This window comes from Ascaphus truei, chromosome 2, assembly GCF_040206685.1.
Source record: "Ascaphus truei isolate aAscTru1 chromosome 2, aAscTru1.hap1, whole genome shotgun sequence".
Taxonomy (NCBI): Eukaryota; Metazoa; Chordata; class Amphibia; order Anura; family Ascaphidae; genus Ascaphus; species Ascaphus truei.
The window spans coordinates 402,346,935-402,360,626 of NC_134484.1; the positions used below are offsets into that span (position 1 = coordinate 402,346,935).

General features: G+C 42.5%; 1 protein-coding gene across 2 annotated transcripts in view; it reads left to right on the forward strand.

Annotated features, from left to right (window-relative positions):
- The window catches only part of CALCR (calcitonin receptor), a 379,531-nt gene extending 366,083 nt beyond the window's left edge, over positions 1–13,448 (forward strand). For both annotated transcript variants that reach the window (XM_075587337.1, XM_075587336.1), the window contains one exon: positions 10,282–13,448. In XM_075587337.1, the coding sequence (XP_075443452.1) occupies positions 10,282–10,503 (222 nt within the window). In that variant the 3' untranslated portion in view covers positions 10,504–13,448. The remainder of the gene's footprint in view (positions 1–10,281) is intronic.
- The last annotated feature ends 244 nt before the right edge of the window (positions 13,449–13,692 follow it).

The following is a 13,692-nucleotide window of genomic DNA, read 5'->3' on the forward strand; positions in this document are numbered from 1 at the left end:
GGGAACGTGATGACGTATCATGTACCAACAAATATCTCAATGCGTTTTATCATAGTCCATGTGACTTCCTCAGGGATATGAGCAGTCACAGTCCAGATCTCCCAATATACCTGATGGTTACCTACATACAGGGAACCTCACACCATTATTGCTTGGCAATGATCCTAACTATGATAATCGGTAAATAAATGCTCCCACAAACCTAAAATAATCATTGCAAAACCATGGTATAAAAAATGGTACCATAGGCCAAAAGATAAAGGCAATCTAAATATCTAAAGTAAATATCTAAAGTAAATTAAGAAATTGATTTTAAAAATAAACTAACCTACAATATTAGTATATACAAACTAACATTTTTAAGATTAAGAGAGAAAAACTAAACTACTGTAGCATCAATATATAATTTAATTCTATCTATATACAACAAGACTATTCTTGTAAAAATTGTGAATTAAACTGAATAACTTACGATATCCAAATTACAATACGGTTGCAAAAGAGAAAAAATTAATTGCAGAGAATATACACAATTTATGAAAAATTCATTAAATATATGAAAAAAACGAAGTTTCAATAGAAGATTACAATAGACCGAAATTAGAGAAATTTACATTATAAGACTAGAGTGCTAGTGTCAAAACTCTCATTTAGAGCTTCTGGAGATATAATTAAAAAATCTAGATCCAATTGGATTCTCTAATACAGGGGTGTGCAAACTTTCTGCGCTGTGCCCCCTGTCTGCTCAGCCCCAGTGCTCGCGCTCTCCCTTACCCAGAAACCGGCATCCCATGACGCAACGGGGTTATGTGAGTGACATCATGTCACGTGATACAGAGGTCTCGACCCGCTCCCTGGCATTTCATTTAAATGCTTTGGGGAAGAGCGCTGGGCCTCTGTAACCACCGCGCCCCCCCAAAAAAAAAATCTCACGCCCCCCAGTTTGCACACCCCTGCTCTAATACATAACATATTGAACCTGTTCCCACCCAGTTAAGAAGATGGGATATGCTCAAGTCCCATGACTTTAAAGTGGCCAGGTCCTTGTTGTGACAGATGAAAATGTTTAGAGAGACTGTTCAAAGTGTGCCCGTTAATGATATTTCTCCTATGTTCTAGAAATCTCACATTTAAAGGGTGTATAGTTCTCCCAATAGATAGACAGCCACAGTCAAAGTATAACATGTAGACCACATACAGTAAGCGGTGAGAAAATGACTATGCCTTTGAATGATGGCTGCTCCCCATAGAATATGACACAAATGTTCCTTTAATGCATACGTGTTTACACATGATGCAACGATTTCGACTACATTTAAAATTTCCAAAAGACAAACCAGATTGACCCTTATGTTTATTTACTGGGTGCCAGTAGATTCTTTATTAGTATCTTTCTTGAATATAACTGGGGCTCTTCTGGGCAGTTCATGACCTAGAGATGGATCACACAGAAGTATACCCCAGGATTTGTATACCCCCACACACACACACACACTGACTGACACACTGTCTGACGCACACACACACAGTGATGCACACACACGAGGAATTCACAGTTACTATAAATATAGAAGTGGCAAATAGCCAAAACATGCGTAAGTGAAACTTCTTTGCATTATGGCACTTAAATTGTGTTGATTTTTAATTAAAAACATCACCATCACAAATACAATTTATGTGACAAAACAGTGACAATAGACAAAGAAGTTTCACTTAAAATGCGTGTGCTCGGCACACACACACTTTTTTGCAGGGAAAAATATTTGAAGATAAATGGCAGTCTTTAAAACGTTGTTAGAAAAGCACACATATCAGAGTATACCCTTGGGTAATAAATAGAAAAGAAACAAGTCTAAACCAATGTGGCTAAATAAACTGGTAGGGGAGAAAATGGAAAAGTAGAGGCAGGCATTTAGATACTTAAAGTCAGAAGGGACGGAGGCATCATATCAAAATTATAAGGAATGTAACAAAAATTGCAAAAGGGCAATCAAATTAGCAAAAATGGATAATGAGAAAAGGATTGCAACTGCAGGAGGCCCAAGACAAACAGGCTGAGAAGAAGCAGAGTGCTCTGCAGCAGAAAGTCTCCAGACTAGTAATGACATGCCGCAGCTGCAGGAGCATCTGAGCAGTCAGTTCCCTTCCCCACCCCCTCCTGCAGAACAGAGCTGCAGACTGAGCTGAGCTGCACCAAAGTATCCCTGGAGGCCCTGCTTACAGCCCAGATGACCCTGTGTAAAAGTCAGCAAGAGAATAAAGAGAAAATCCTGAGTCTGTGCACAGCTTTGGAGGTAATCCTACAGCTAGTTACAGAGTCTCCCAAGCAATTTTAGGCATCTTCACATGGTACAGCCATTTATCTACAGGAGACAGATTCAACACCAGGACCTGCTGAAACGGTTATTACAGGACTTGGATGCCAAGACACTGATTCACATGGAGCAACACAAAGTACATAATTTATTGATGGTAACATAGCTGAGAAAGTTGCCTTGGCGGAGATGCTAACAGTGGGAAAAAAGTGCAAATGTCTTTCTAAAGATTGAGCTATGGCTGTTCAGTGAGCAGTTGAATGACTTGACCAAGAAAGTCAATGGTTTTTGGTAGATGTGGGTGGTTTTGCTGAAACTCATGAAGATGTTGTCTAGTTGCCAAAGACATATTGACGTAAAGCTTCTAAAGGAGGCTGAGCAGTTAGCTAAAGAAGAGCTCCACTAATCAACAGTGGGTCATTTAAGCTTGTCCCAGAAAAAGATAGTAGAGCTGGAGCCCTCCATTCTTCAGAGTGAAATTCCAAAACTTGGGAAAAAGCTTAGAATGAATCGCCAGTTCTGTCATAGGACTGATATCCACTAGCTGGATTACCATTCCCCAGGAAGGGCAAACGCGGCATCACCATGATTCATTGCCTCATGGTGATGGTCGCTCAACCCCAAGATGCTGAGCTGGGAAGAGGATTTGTGATGGAGGCCCAGTGGGAAGAACACAAGCTGGGGCTAATAAGAAACCCGGCCAGATTTCTATGCAGCCCATGTATGCAAGCCAGGTGCTCTAATCAGGCACCCTAAAGAAACTATATGGAGCAGAGCTTCACTGACACTGGGTGGGGTGAGGGAAAATGAGGTATTCCCTAGAGCTCCTAGGTTTAGGAAGGAGAATCCCTCTTTGTAGACCCTGCAGCAGAAAGCTGGGAGAGACTGTCAGGAAGGGTTCCAGAACTGGCACTGGAATTAGTTAGTTCTAGGCTGGTAAGGCAGAGCAGCAGTAAAAATTCAGACAGTCAGGGCTCCTGGGTGGGGAGTTAGGTTTTTATTTGATTTGTCTGTTAAAGAGCTAATTTATGTTGCCTGCTAATAAAATGTTAAAAGTGATGTTCCTGTATTCTGTTTACTGATAACACCTACATTGGCAGCACCAATCCACATAGAAAGAAGGGACCCCAAAAGTCTGCGTGGTTACAATACTGTATGTCTTATTCAATGAAACTTTTAGTATATACTGTACATATTTTAACAGAGATATTGAAACTAATAATTTTGGTTAGGAAAATCATTTAAGTTTATCTATTTTAAAAACAGAAAATACAGTAATAATATTTGCCCTGCAATTCCTGTTAATTTTCAATAGGTATATTTACTGGGTGCTGGATATCATCATGTGGGATCTCCACTAGCTTTCACTGTACACATTTTCATCCAGATAAAAGATAGGCGCACTTCTCTGAATAAGAAAGGTCCCCAGACAATTTATTACATATGAAAAACACTGACAAACCACTGTGCTCTGTAGGACTTTCATATTTAATAAATAGTCTGAAGACCTCTCTTATTGCAGATGAATGTGTCTATTTTTAAAACTGACCCTTTTTATCAAAAACGATCAAATGCCATCCTTTTGAGGTTCAACATTTCTCAACCTTAAACTTGACCTGCTCACATTCTCAGTATATCCAAGCCCCGCTACACAAAATGTGCATTTTGAAAGGAAGTGTATTGCTGCCGATATTACCACCACATCACAAGCATACAGTATGTAACGGGTGTTCCCTCTGGCCTGACCCACCCAATCTCATATTGGCCCGTGTAGTCTAACCAGTCCCCCATTACAAGGCGTGTGTGGTGGTGCACCTGCAAGTAACAGGACTCTTGAGTCTCCCGCTTGGTGTTATTAGGGGATGTCATCAGGACAGGTAGCTGAGGTAGTGGGTGCGAGTCCAACTTACTTCATGTGCAGCGCCTCCACCTCATCTGGATCTGTGCTTCCGCAGGGAGATGGTCCTGGTGAGGAACTCCTTCTTGGTGGTGCCATCCACTGCTGAGTAACTTCACACTCACCCAGTGGAGGTATCTTTAACAAAGGCATCTTTATTTGCATGGTGGTATGGGCAAGCTGCCCCTCACAGATAAAAGCTCAGCCACTCATCTCTTTGCAGCACTCTCTTAGGAAGGTCCCTTGTCCCTAATAGAGCTGCTTTCCACCTTTACTCTCAGAGAGAGATTCCCCAGCTTCTCTGGCTGCTGTAATCTCCTCTCCTGAGCTGCTTTGTCTCTCTCTTGAGCTGCTCTGTCTGTCAGCTCCTCTAACTCTGCCAGCTCCTCTAATACTGCTGCGTCTGTTTACTGACTCACAGCTAGCAGGAGACACTGCAACACTGTTGCAACCTTCACGTGCCTCTCAGTGAACAGGCAGCACAACAACAGGAAACTGACTTCTAACTTTAGGCAGTGCTGTGTCTTATATCACCCCCCAGAGAACAAACCTGCTCTGTACCACTAAGTGGGGGCACAATGCATGTTGTCACTTCCTTTGGGAACATATGACACCTCACCAGGGTGTGAGGGCAAACCTCCATGATAACTACTGGCATTCCTGCATACTTACCAGGTTTACTGCCAGCATGAGAAAGAGATATGTACACCAATCTTACACTGGCTACATTCTCCCCCTGGTGGAACCCCAACGTCCCGGCTGGGATCTAAATTTGCGGACCTTCCTTCAGGTAGCACTGCAAAACATAACAACACATTACAGTACATATCTTTTCATCATACAATAACAGATACATCCTAACTTTAGATGTATAACAACTAGGATTACCCCATGCTGGAGTATCCATTACTGGGACTACTCTACCCTCTTAAGGTGGCTTGCGCACAGCATGGTCCACTGGGCTTAGAGCATCAATGCTGTAACACTCTAGGGGACATACTAGACACCCACAATCAGCCCACAACTCTGGCTTGGATGCTAGTGGACTGAGAAGATCATGCCCATACACCTCCCTAAGGCCTCTCTGGGAGATGTAGACTACCCCCTCTTGACTACACCACGTCTCATCTAACCCGCCAGGATCCCAATTTTCTGAATCAAGGGAACCCATTTCAAACATAAGTTCGTTCTCCCAGGGACGATGAAAATTACGTACCAACTTTTGGCGATCCCTAATAACTCTTTCTGACAGTGAGGGCACATAGGGGGCTCCCCGGGCAATAGGCACCATATGAGCAACATTACCCAAATCCCCAGATGAAACTCCCAATGTCCCTGGAGACCCAAAATTTGTCCCAATGCTCTTAGAATCACATCCCACCATAACAGTACGATTGTCATCATTAGTGCAGTATAACATTCGTTGCATAGACATTTCCCTCCCCGACCCCTCATCGGAGACAAAACAGTCACCCCAGTCCAGATTTTCCCCAGTCCATTCTTCAAAAGTGGCTCGGGACTCCCCAGACAACCCTTGGCTAGACTGGGACCCATAGGAAAAAGTGACAGGGGCAGGAGTTTTAACTATGGTCTGGGGTTGGGCATAGGGAAACACTGCCGGCATACGCGGGGCTACGACCCGCAACTTCTCGCTACCTTGCCCAGTACCATCGGACTGGCACTCCGGTTCACTCGCCTCCTTACTCCCAGGCTTCCGCAGGGCCTGCTGGCTCTTCTCGGTCCCAGGCAACCGGGTACAGCTGCTTGGCCGAGAGGACACGGCCATCTCGCTGGACTCGCCGCCATCTTGCGTTGGGTTCCCAATCGGAACCTCTTCCTCCAGAACGACATCCGCCATTGCCACCACCGGCGCCTGTGGGGGGTTAAGAGGTTCCTCACCACTCCGCTGGCTTGCGATGGGTTCCTCTGTGGTAGGCCGGACTGACTGTTGTAGAGCACACGGGCCTACATCATGGTCCTCAGCCGATGGGATAAATGTCTCTTTATCTTCAGCTTCACTTGTGTGGTCCGCCGGCTGGCGCATCACCACAGCTGGTTGACTACTGTCTTCAGTAGTACAGGATGGGGATAGGGACATCTCCGCAGGGGAACAGCGTCGGGGTGCTTCGCATTCGCTGATGGCCATCGGCCTGAAGCGGTCCTGCTCCAGCGGTACCAGTGGTAGCGATCCCCCTTCTCCCTGGGCAGTCACCTTACCCTTCGTTGATTCCGTCAGGAATGGTTCCATCATCTGGGGTTCCGGTATTGGAACCGGATCTGGAGCCGCGGTTAGGGCGCACGGGCCCTCTGTAGTTGAGGTAGGCTGGTTAGCCGCATCTTCCGCTACGGGTTCCGTAGCACACAGCAGCACTGGTTTTAGGAACTGTGCCGCGCAGCAGGCACACTTGGGTCCCCAGCTCAATTCGCCATCAGGAAAAGCACACTTGGGGCATAGGCACCGGACGTACCTTTTTCCTTCGACTTTCACTACCTGAACCCCTCGTGGTCGCTGATAGGGATCAAAGTTCATACCACCAGAGAGTTTAAGGTCTTTCTGTAAGCACGGGCACAAAAGAAATGTTACATACAGTCCCTCTGCTGGCCAAACACCATACAACTGCGGATGTGGTTCGCTGCATTCTGTTTCTTTCTTAGGGGGAACAGAAGTTGCTACTGGTAGTTCAATGTGCTCACTCCCCCTGGTGGACTCTAGAGGAGGGTCTCGTAGACTTGTAGGCTGACCCAGCACAGGGGCGGAGTCAGTCATAGTCCATGAGGGCGCGGCTCCAGCTTTCGCGCCAAACTCCCCAACGGGGTGGAGTTTTCTCGTTGGCACCAATCCTGGCCAACGATTAGCAAGCTGCAAAGTTGCAAGACTTTCTGCAGCTGGCCCACGCGGTGTCCCGGGAACGCGGGAACCGCCATTTTGGTTTGTATTATCTTTCTGCATCACATTTGAGGTAGCGTTTGGCTGTTTGTATATTGAATGATAACAAAGTCCATTTCGTTCCTCCCAACTAGCAACACTGTCGTCCTCACTAGCCTCGAGGTTACTTTCCCGAGAGTATAGACAGGACAAACCCGGCGCAGCCACGGCTGTCACGCCAGTCTCCAACAGGCTCACAGAAGTCTCTTCTGTAGCTTGTTCTTCTTCCACGCACAGGTCATATGCATGTTCCTCGTTTACCCGCCTTCCTGGACCTTCTGCGCTCTGCAGATCCTCCATTCTGACGGTTCTCTCTGCCCCCTGCCATCCTGGACCTTCTGCGCTCTGCAGATCCTCCATTCTGACGGGGCTCTCTCGAGAAGGGACACTTTCTACCAAGGAGTGGTTCTGACTCTGTGCTGAACTACTCACAGTGCAGGGGCGGATTTCAGGTTTTGGCACCCACACCCAACCCGGACAATACTCTGCAACAATTTCTTGCACAGTCCTGGTGCTCTCCCGACTTGGCGGGAGCCGCCATCTTTGGTGTGACTCACTGCTTGAGAGAGCCTCCATTCTTGCGGTCGCCATTCTTTTCTCTGTTATAATTTCTGTTATCGCACATGGAGCTCCTCTCTGCGGGGCAGCTGCCACACCGATGCAATAAAATGCCTTGTGCACCACCTTGTGTACCTAATGTAGATCTGACTCGTGTTTGCACTACCTCAGGCTAGGCTCTCTCTTTCTGTGTCTACTGTAACACGTTCCTCCAGTCTGTGCTCCTTGGTAAGTGATCTGGAATGGAGACTAGAATACTCTGGCTCTTCCATGCAGTACTTTGGGCGTCGACCTACTTTTGGCTAGCCTAGTGCGGACCCATCCAGAATTCCTGCTCTCAGTTACCAGTTTACCCCTTTAGGCGTCCCCCGCTAGCGCTACCTCAAGGCGACTAGAACAGCAATAGCCCCCGGCTCCAGACTCACTAACCCCTTACGGATCCCAAGGCGTCTTTGCGGCATGCAGCTCCAGCATCTCCCTGACTACCCCTGGCTCCGTCCCACGCAGCACAAAGTGGCAGCAGACACTTCTCTCTTTCCTTATGTGTGCCTAGCAAAAGCCTGTCCTGTTAACAGGTATCTCAGCAGCGCCTCCAATTGTAACGGGTGTTCCCTCTGGCCTGACCCACCCAATCTCATATTGGCCCGTGTAGTCTAACCAGTCCCCCATTACAAGGCGTGTGTGGTGGTGCACCTGCAAGTAACAGGACTCTTGAGTCTCCCGCTTGGTGTTATTAGGGGATGTCATCAGGACAGGTAGCTGAGGTAGTGGGTGCGAGTCCAACTTACTTCATGTGCAGCGCCTCCACCTCATCAGGATCTGTGCTTCCGCAGGGAGATGGTCCTGGTGAGGAACTCCTTCTTGGTGGTGCCATCCACTGCTGAGTAACTTCACACTCACCCAGTGGAGGTATCTTTAACAAGGGCATCTTTATTTGCATGGTGGTATGGGCAAGCTGCCCCTCACAGATAAAAGCTCAGCCACTCATCTCTTTGCAGCACTCTCTTAGGAAGGTCCCTTGTCCCTAATAGAGCTGCTTTCCACCTTTACTCTCAGAGAGAGATTCCCCAGCTTCTCTGGCTGCTGTAACCTCCTCTCCTGAGCTGCTTTGTCTCTCTCTTGAGCTGCTCTGTCTGTCAGCTCCTCTAACTCTGCCAGCTCCTCTAATACTGCTGCGTCTGCTTACTGACTCACAGCTAGCAGGAGACACTGCAACACTGTTGCAACCTTCACGTGCCTCTCAGTGAACAGGCAGCACAACAACAGGAAACTGACTTCTAACTTTAGGCAGTGCTGTGTCTTATATCACCCCCCAGAGAACAAACCTGCTCTGTACCACTAAGTGGGGGCACAATGCATGTTGTCACTTCCTTTGGGAACATATGACACCTCACCAGGGTGTGAGGGCAAACCTCCATGATAACTACTGGCATTCCTGCATACTTACCAGGTTTACTGCCAGCATGAGAAAGAGATATGTACACCAATCTTACACTGGCTACAAGTACATGTTCAACAGTTAGAAAATGTATTTCATTCAACTACACTAGAGTTCCAAGATTTTCTGCAGCTAGATTCATTTTTCTCTCTCATTGATTCAAATTTATATGATTTCCCCCCTCCCCCCATCCCCTTATTTTTTTTTAAAGAAGTGCATAGTAGTAATCTATGTTGTATTTTAAATACTTGTGGCAAACTAGTTTGTAAGCTCATCGGAGAAGGGACTCCTTTTACTAGTGTTGCGTTCATGTCTGAAGCGCTTTCTCCCAATATGTGTCATACTGCTGTGAAGCGCGATGTACTGTACATGGATGGCACTATAAGAATAAAGATATACTGTACATACAGTATAGTACATAAATGCATACTATGTAATGTCAGTAAGCATGGTATAAGTATACATTTTTGCTTAAAATAATTCAGTCATCAACATCCCTTGTATTTGCCATTCAGGCCAAGATTTCAGGCATGTATTTCTTATTTATTTTTTTAACCATATTACCGTACTATTTTTACCATATAAACAGCTTTTCAAATGTATGTCTGAAAACATAGCTAAATGGCACTACAACCACCATCACTAAATATACAATGCAATAATTGTGCAGTCAATACAAAGCTGCAGACTAAAACTTGTTTTGAAAACACTTATGTTTCTGACTATTAGTATAGCAGGGACCAGAAGAAAAAAAAATGGGAAATACAAATACAGTATGTATGTTTGGAGAGAAATGAAAAGTAAGGAAAATATATACAGTTTTTATCAGTGAAACAGAACAGTACTGGGGAATTTCACAAACAATTAGGCTGCATGTTTAATTCTCGCTTAAAATTTATTCTAGCTAGAATTGTTACTGTAGGTGGTAGTAGCAATAATATTTAAGTTATAGAAGTAGTATAACATATATCATTATTTCATAATTTTACCAACATGCGTGTATGTGTTCCCCCTCTCCTTGAAAGCATCAACCATAGGTATTGTTGGCAAGACAGATCTCTTATTGTGTTTTAGTTATATACTGCAGATAGAGAAATTGCAATATACAGCATTATTTTAAATAAAACCTTTCATGTTCATTTCCTAGGTACAAGGAGCACTGAAGAGGCAATGGATGCAATACAAAACCCAGTGGGGCCAAAGGCGCAGAGAACACTGCTCGATGCGTTCTACGTCCTACACCGCTACATCCATAACGGAGGTTCCCATTTACCTCTACAGTCCTGATTCCAACAGTGAACAATTAAATGGAAAATACGCAGATGAATCAGAAATCCCTGCATTGAATTCTGGAGACACATATGCTTGACTTGGTAGAAGACAAAATGTTCCTTTCACACCTCTATCAATTGTGTTCCTTTTAGGAAATAAAGCCTTCAACACCAATGTCAGTACAGGGATTCACTGACAGGACCCACTACATAAAGAGCACTCTGGTGTTGTCTAGAATTGGCCCGTGAAGCTTTGAATGCTACTTTTAAAAAAGGACTGGGGTATGGACCTGTTCTTTGTAACATTCCAAAAGAAGTGCTGGGCACATCGAGAATGTGGAAATAATGGGATGTAGTCATTTACAGACGTGGAAAGCTGCATTAAGGACATTTTTCTAAAGCATCATAAATGGTTGTCTATGTTGAGCCAAATAGCATTTAGAATTATACCGTGTGTTATGTTAGCCTTGCTAAAGCATATACTTTACTTCTTTTGGATTAAACACTTGACTGCAGGTTCAGATTACCTGCATTGATTCAATTTTTTTTTTAGTTTACATAGATTATTTTACATATACAAAAAAAAAATCTTCCCCATTTCAATTCTTTGACAAACACAATGCACAATTTGAAGAATGAGACATTGGTACTAGAATAGAACCAAGATGATGATCGATCATTTTTCTCTTTCTAGTGGTTTTTGAAGATGTTTATATCTTGATGTTTTACATAATTAGTACACCACTTGTACTGTATGTAATTTGCATACATAGTAGATTGTTACTTAATCTAACATGAGAATTCTAGTCATGCCTAGAGATGTGTGAAACTTGTGTGAAACTTTCACCCCAATTTTGCAATTTCCAGCCGTGAAAAAGATGCAACCTTGTCATTTCGCGAGCAATTCTAAGATTAGAAGGGAGTGTCTGATTTACTTATATACATCCCATAACACTCATGTATACAACATGTGGTGAGATGCCTGTGTCAACGCTCTCTCCCTCTAACTCCCTGCTACAAATATTCAGTAGAAATGTGTTATTTTGGTGATTTTTTTAATTAAAATTTTGCATCACCATTTGTTAATCACATTTGAACAAATTTGCACATCTCTAGTCCTGCCCAACATCTAAAATCTTTTAGTGAAATTAGTTTGACAATGAAAGTAAAATTCTGATTTTAGTTTATTTAAAAAAACCATGTGGGCAGAAAAAAAAAACATTTTTATTTCTTAGTATTAATGTAAATTACTTAGTGGCTGACAAAGCCTGTGCTGGACCGAGAAAAAGCCAAAGGAAATATTTTCCAGGTGAGTGTATTTCTACTTGTTGGTGAACAATGGGAAAATGAAGAATATTTTGCAGTTAATGTACAGAGAGGCAGCTTTGTAATGGATTGTATGACATAAGAGTTAAGTTATTTTATAATCTGAATAAAAGAAAAGTTAGGTATTTTTATTAAGTCTATAAATGTGATTATTAAATAGGACATGAAGAGGAAAATACAAATGTAATCGGGGGCTAATATACATCGTACATAGAAATTATTTGCAAAAAAATATATTAAACTACTGTAATCTATTATACAGTATGGGCCTATTTTTCTAAGATAGTTAATTTGAGTATTTATTTTTAGCCTAGCTCCTACTATTCATCGGATCTTAACGCTTTAGTATTATACCTCACATTATTTAATATTACTACTTTAAATACATATGTTCAAGGGCTAAAAAAAAGTAAAAACAACGCATCAGTCATAATGCAATATTAACTCTATATAATATTTAATAGAGTACAGGCTAGAACCATGTTTGTGTTATTATCATGGGATACCATAAATACAGACACATCAGTGTCCTTATAGTGGGAATTTAAATGTTTGCCGTTTTTGCTGGTTTCACACATTTTAAATACTGTAAACTGCACTGATTGCAGGCATTTAAAAATAAATTATGTAATCCTGATTACCGTGACATAATTGATTTAGAAATGAGGCAAACATCTTATTTCCTTTAGTTGAAATGAACTGAAAAGGTTGGAGCAGATGTTTTATATCTATTACATGATGTATATAGGATTAGCATTAACATTTCACAGCAGAGAACAATTTACAAATCTGGTCACCAACAGGTGTCAGCTGTAACTCTGTCATGTCATTTACTTCTTTATGTAATCAGTAAGGAACAAAATGTGTTGTTGTTTCATTAATTATAGTATCTGAGGTGACCTAGACATTTATCTCACAAATCCATCTGCATGTTTACTGTTCATAGATGTCCACATAATTATATCATTATCTTCTTACTAATAATTAAGACTCATTGGAAGCATATCAAAGTATATTTGCACAATCCATTGGCAGCCACAAACAAGCAGTGAGACTCATCTTTCACATGAAATAATTTCTAGTTGGGGATTTTTCCGAAGCCACTTCTCCTCAGTTCTGTAGTACAACATTGTAAACCCAATAATTCCATATTTTTCGTATGAAAAAACAAACAAACACACAAATGTAAGGAAAATGTATTTAAGAATTTGGAGTTGTTTCCTGAATACTTTACTCAAATGATGTTTAGGAAGAGTCAGTATTGTGGTAAACCAATATTATAACATGTTATGCTTTCCCTAAAAAGAGAATAATATAACTTTATGTGCAAGAGGATCAGTAGTGCATTTATCTGTAATGTACTCCTCACCCCTTGAGCCTTTAAGAGCAGGAGTGGCCAAGTCCAGTCTTCATGGGTCACCAACAGGTCAGGTTTTACGGATATCCCTGCTTCAGCACAGGTGGCTCATCAGTGGCTCAGTCAATGACTTAATTTGTGGTGGCCCCTTAAGACTGGAGTTGACTATCCAATTTAAAGGCTTTAAAAAATACATCTTTGCTATCTTTGATGTCCAGAGCATCTTGTTTAAGAACTGTGTAACAGAGATTATTACAGTAGCTACAGTACATATCCAGTGTGTTACCATCTTATGGTCAATGGAATAAAAATAATGATTGGTTAGCAATCCTGTGAGATTGATTTGGTTCTACCAAAATAAAGGTCTATTTATTGTATTTTACATAAGAAGTACACTGTTTGCATTTTATTATCCAGCCACTGATTTCCATGAAATTATTCCTACTCTTTAATTTTTTTAGGCTTTATTTCTTACTTTTACACTTTTTGCCTCAGGTAATCTATGCAACACAAAAATAACCAAACATATACTGTAGTACAGTATTCTTTAAGATATATTATTTTTTCAATTAACCCCGATTGGAGTTGTACCCCTGGGGGCTGA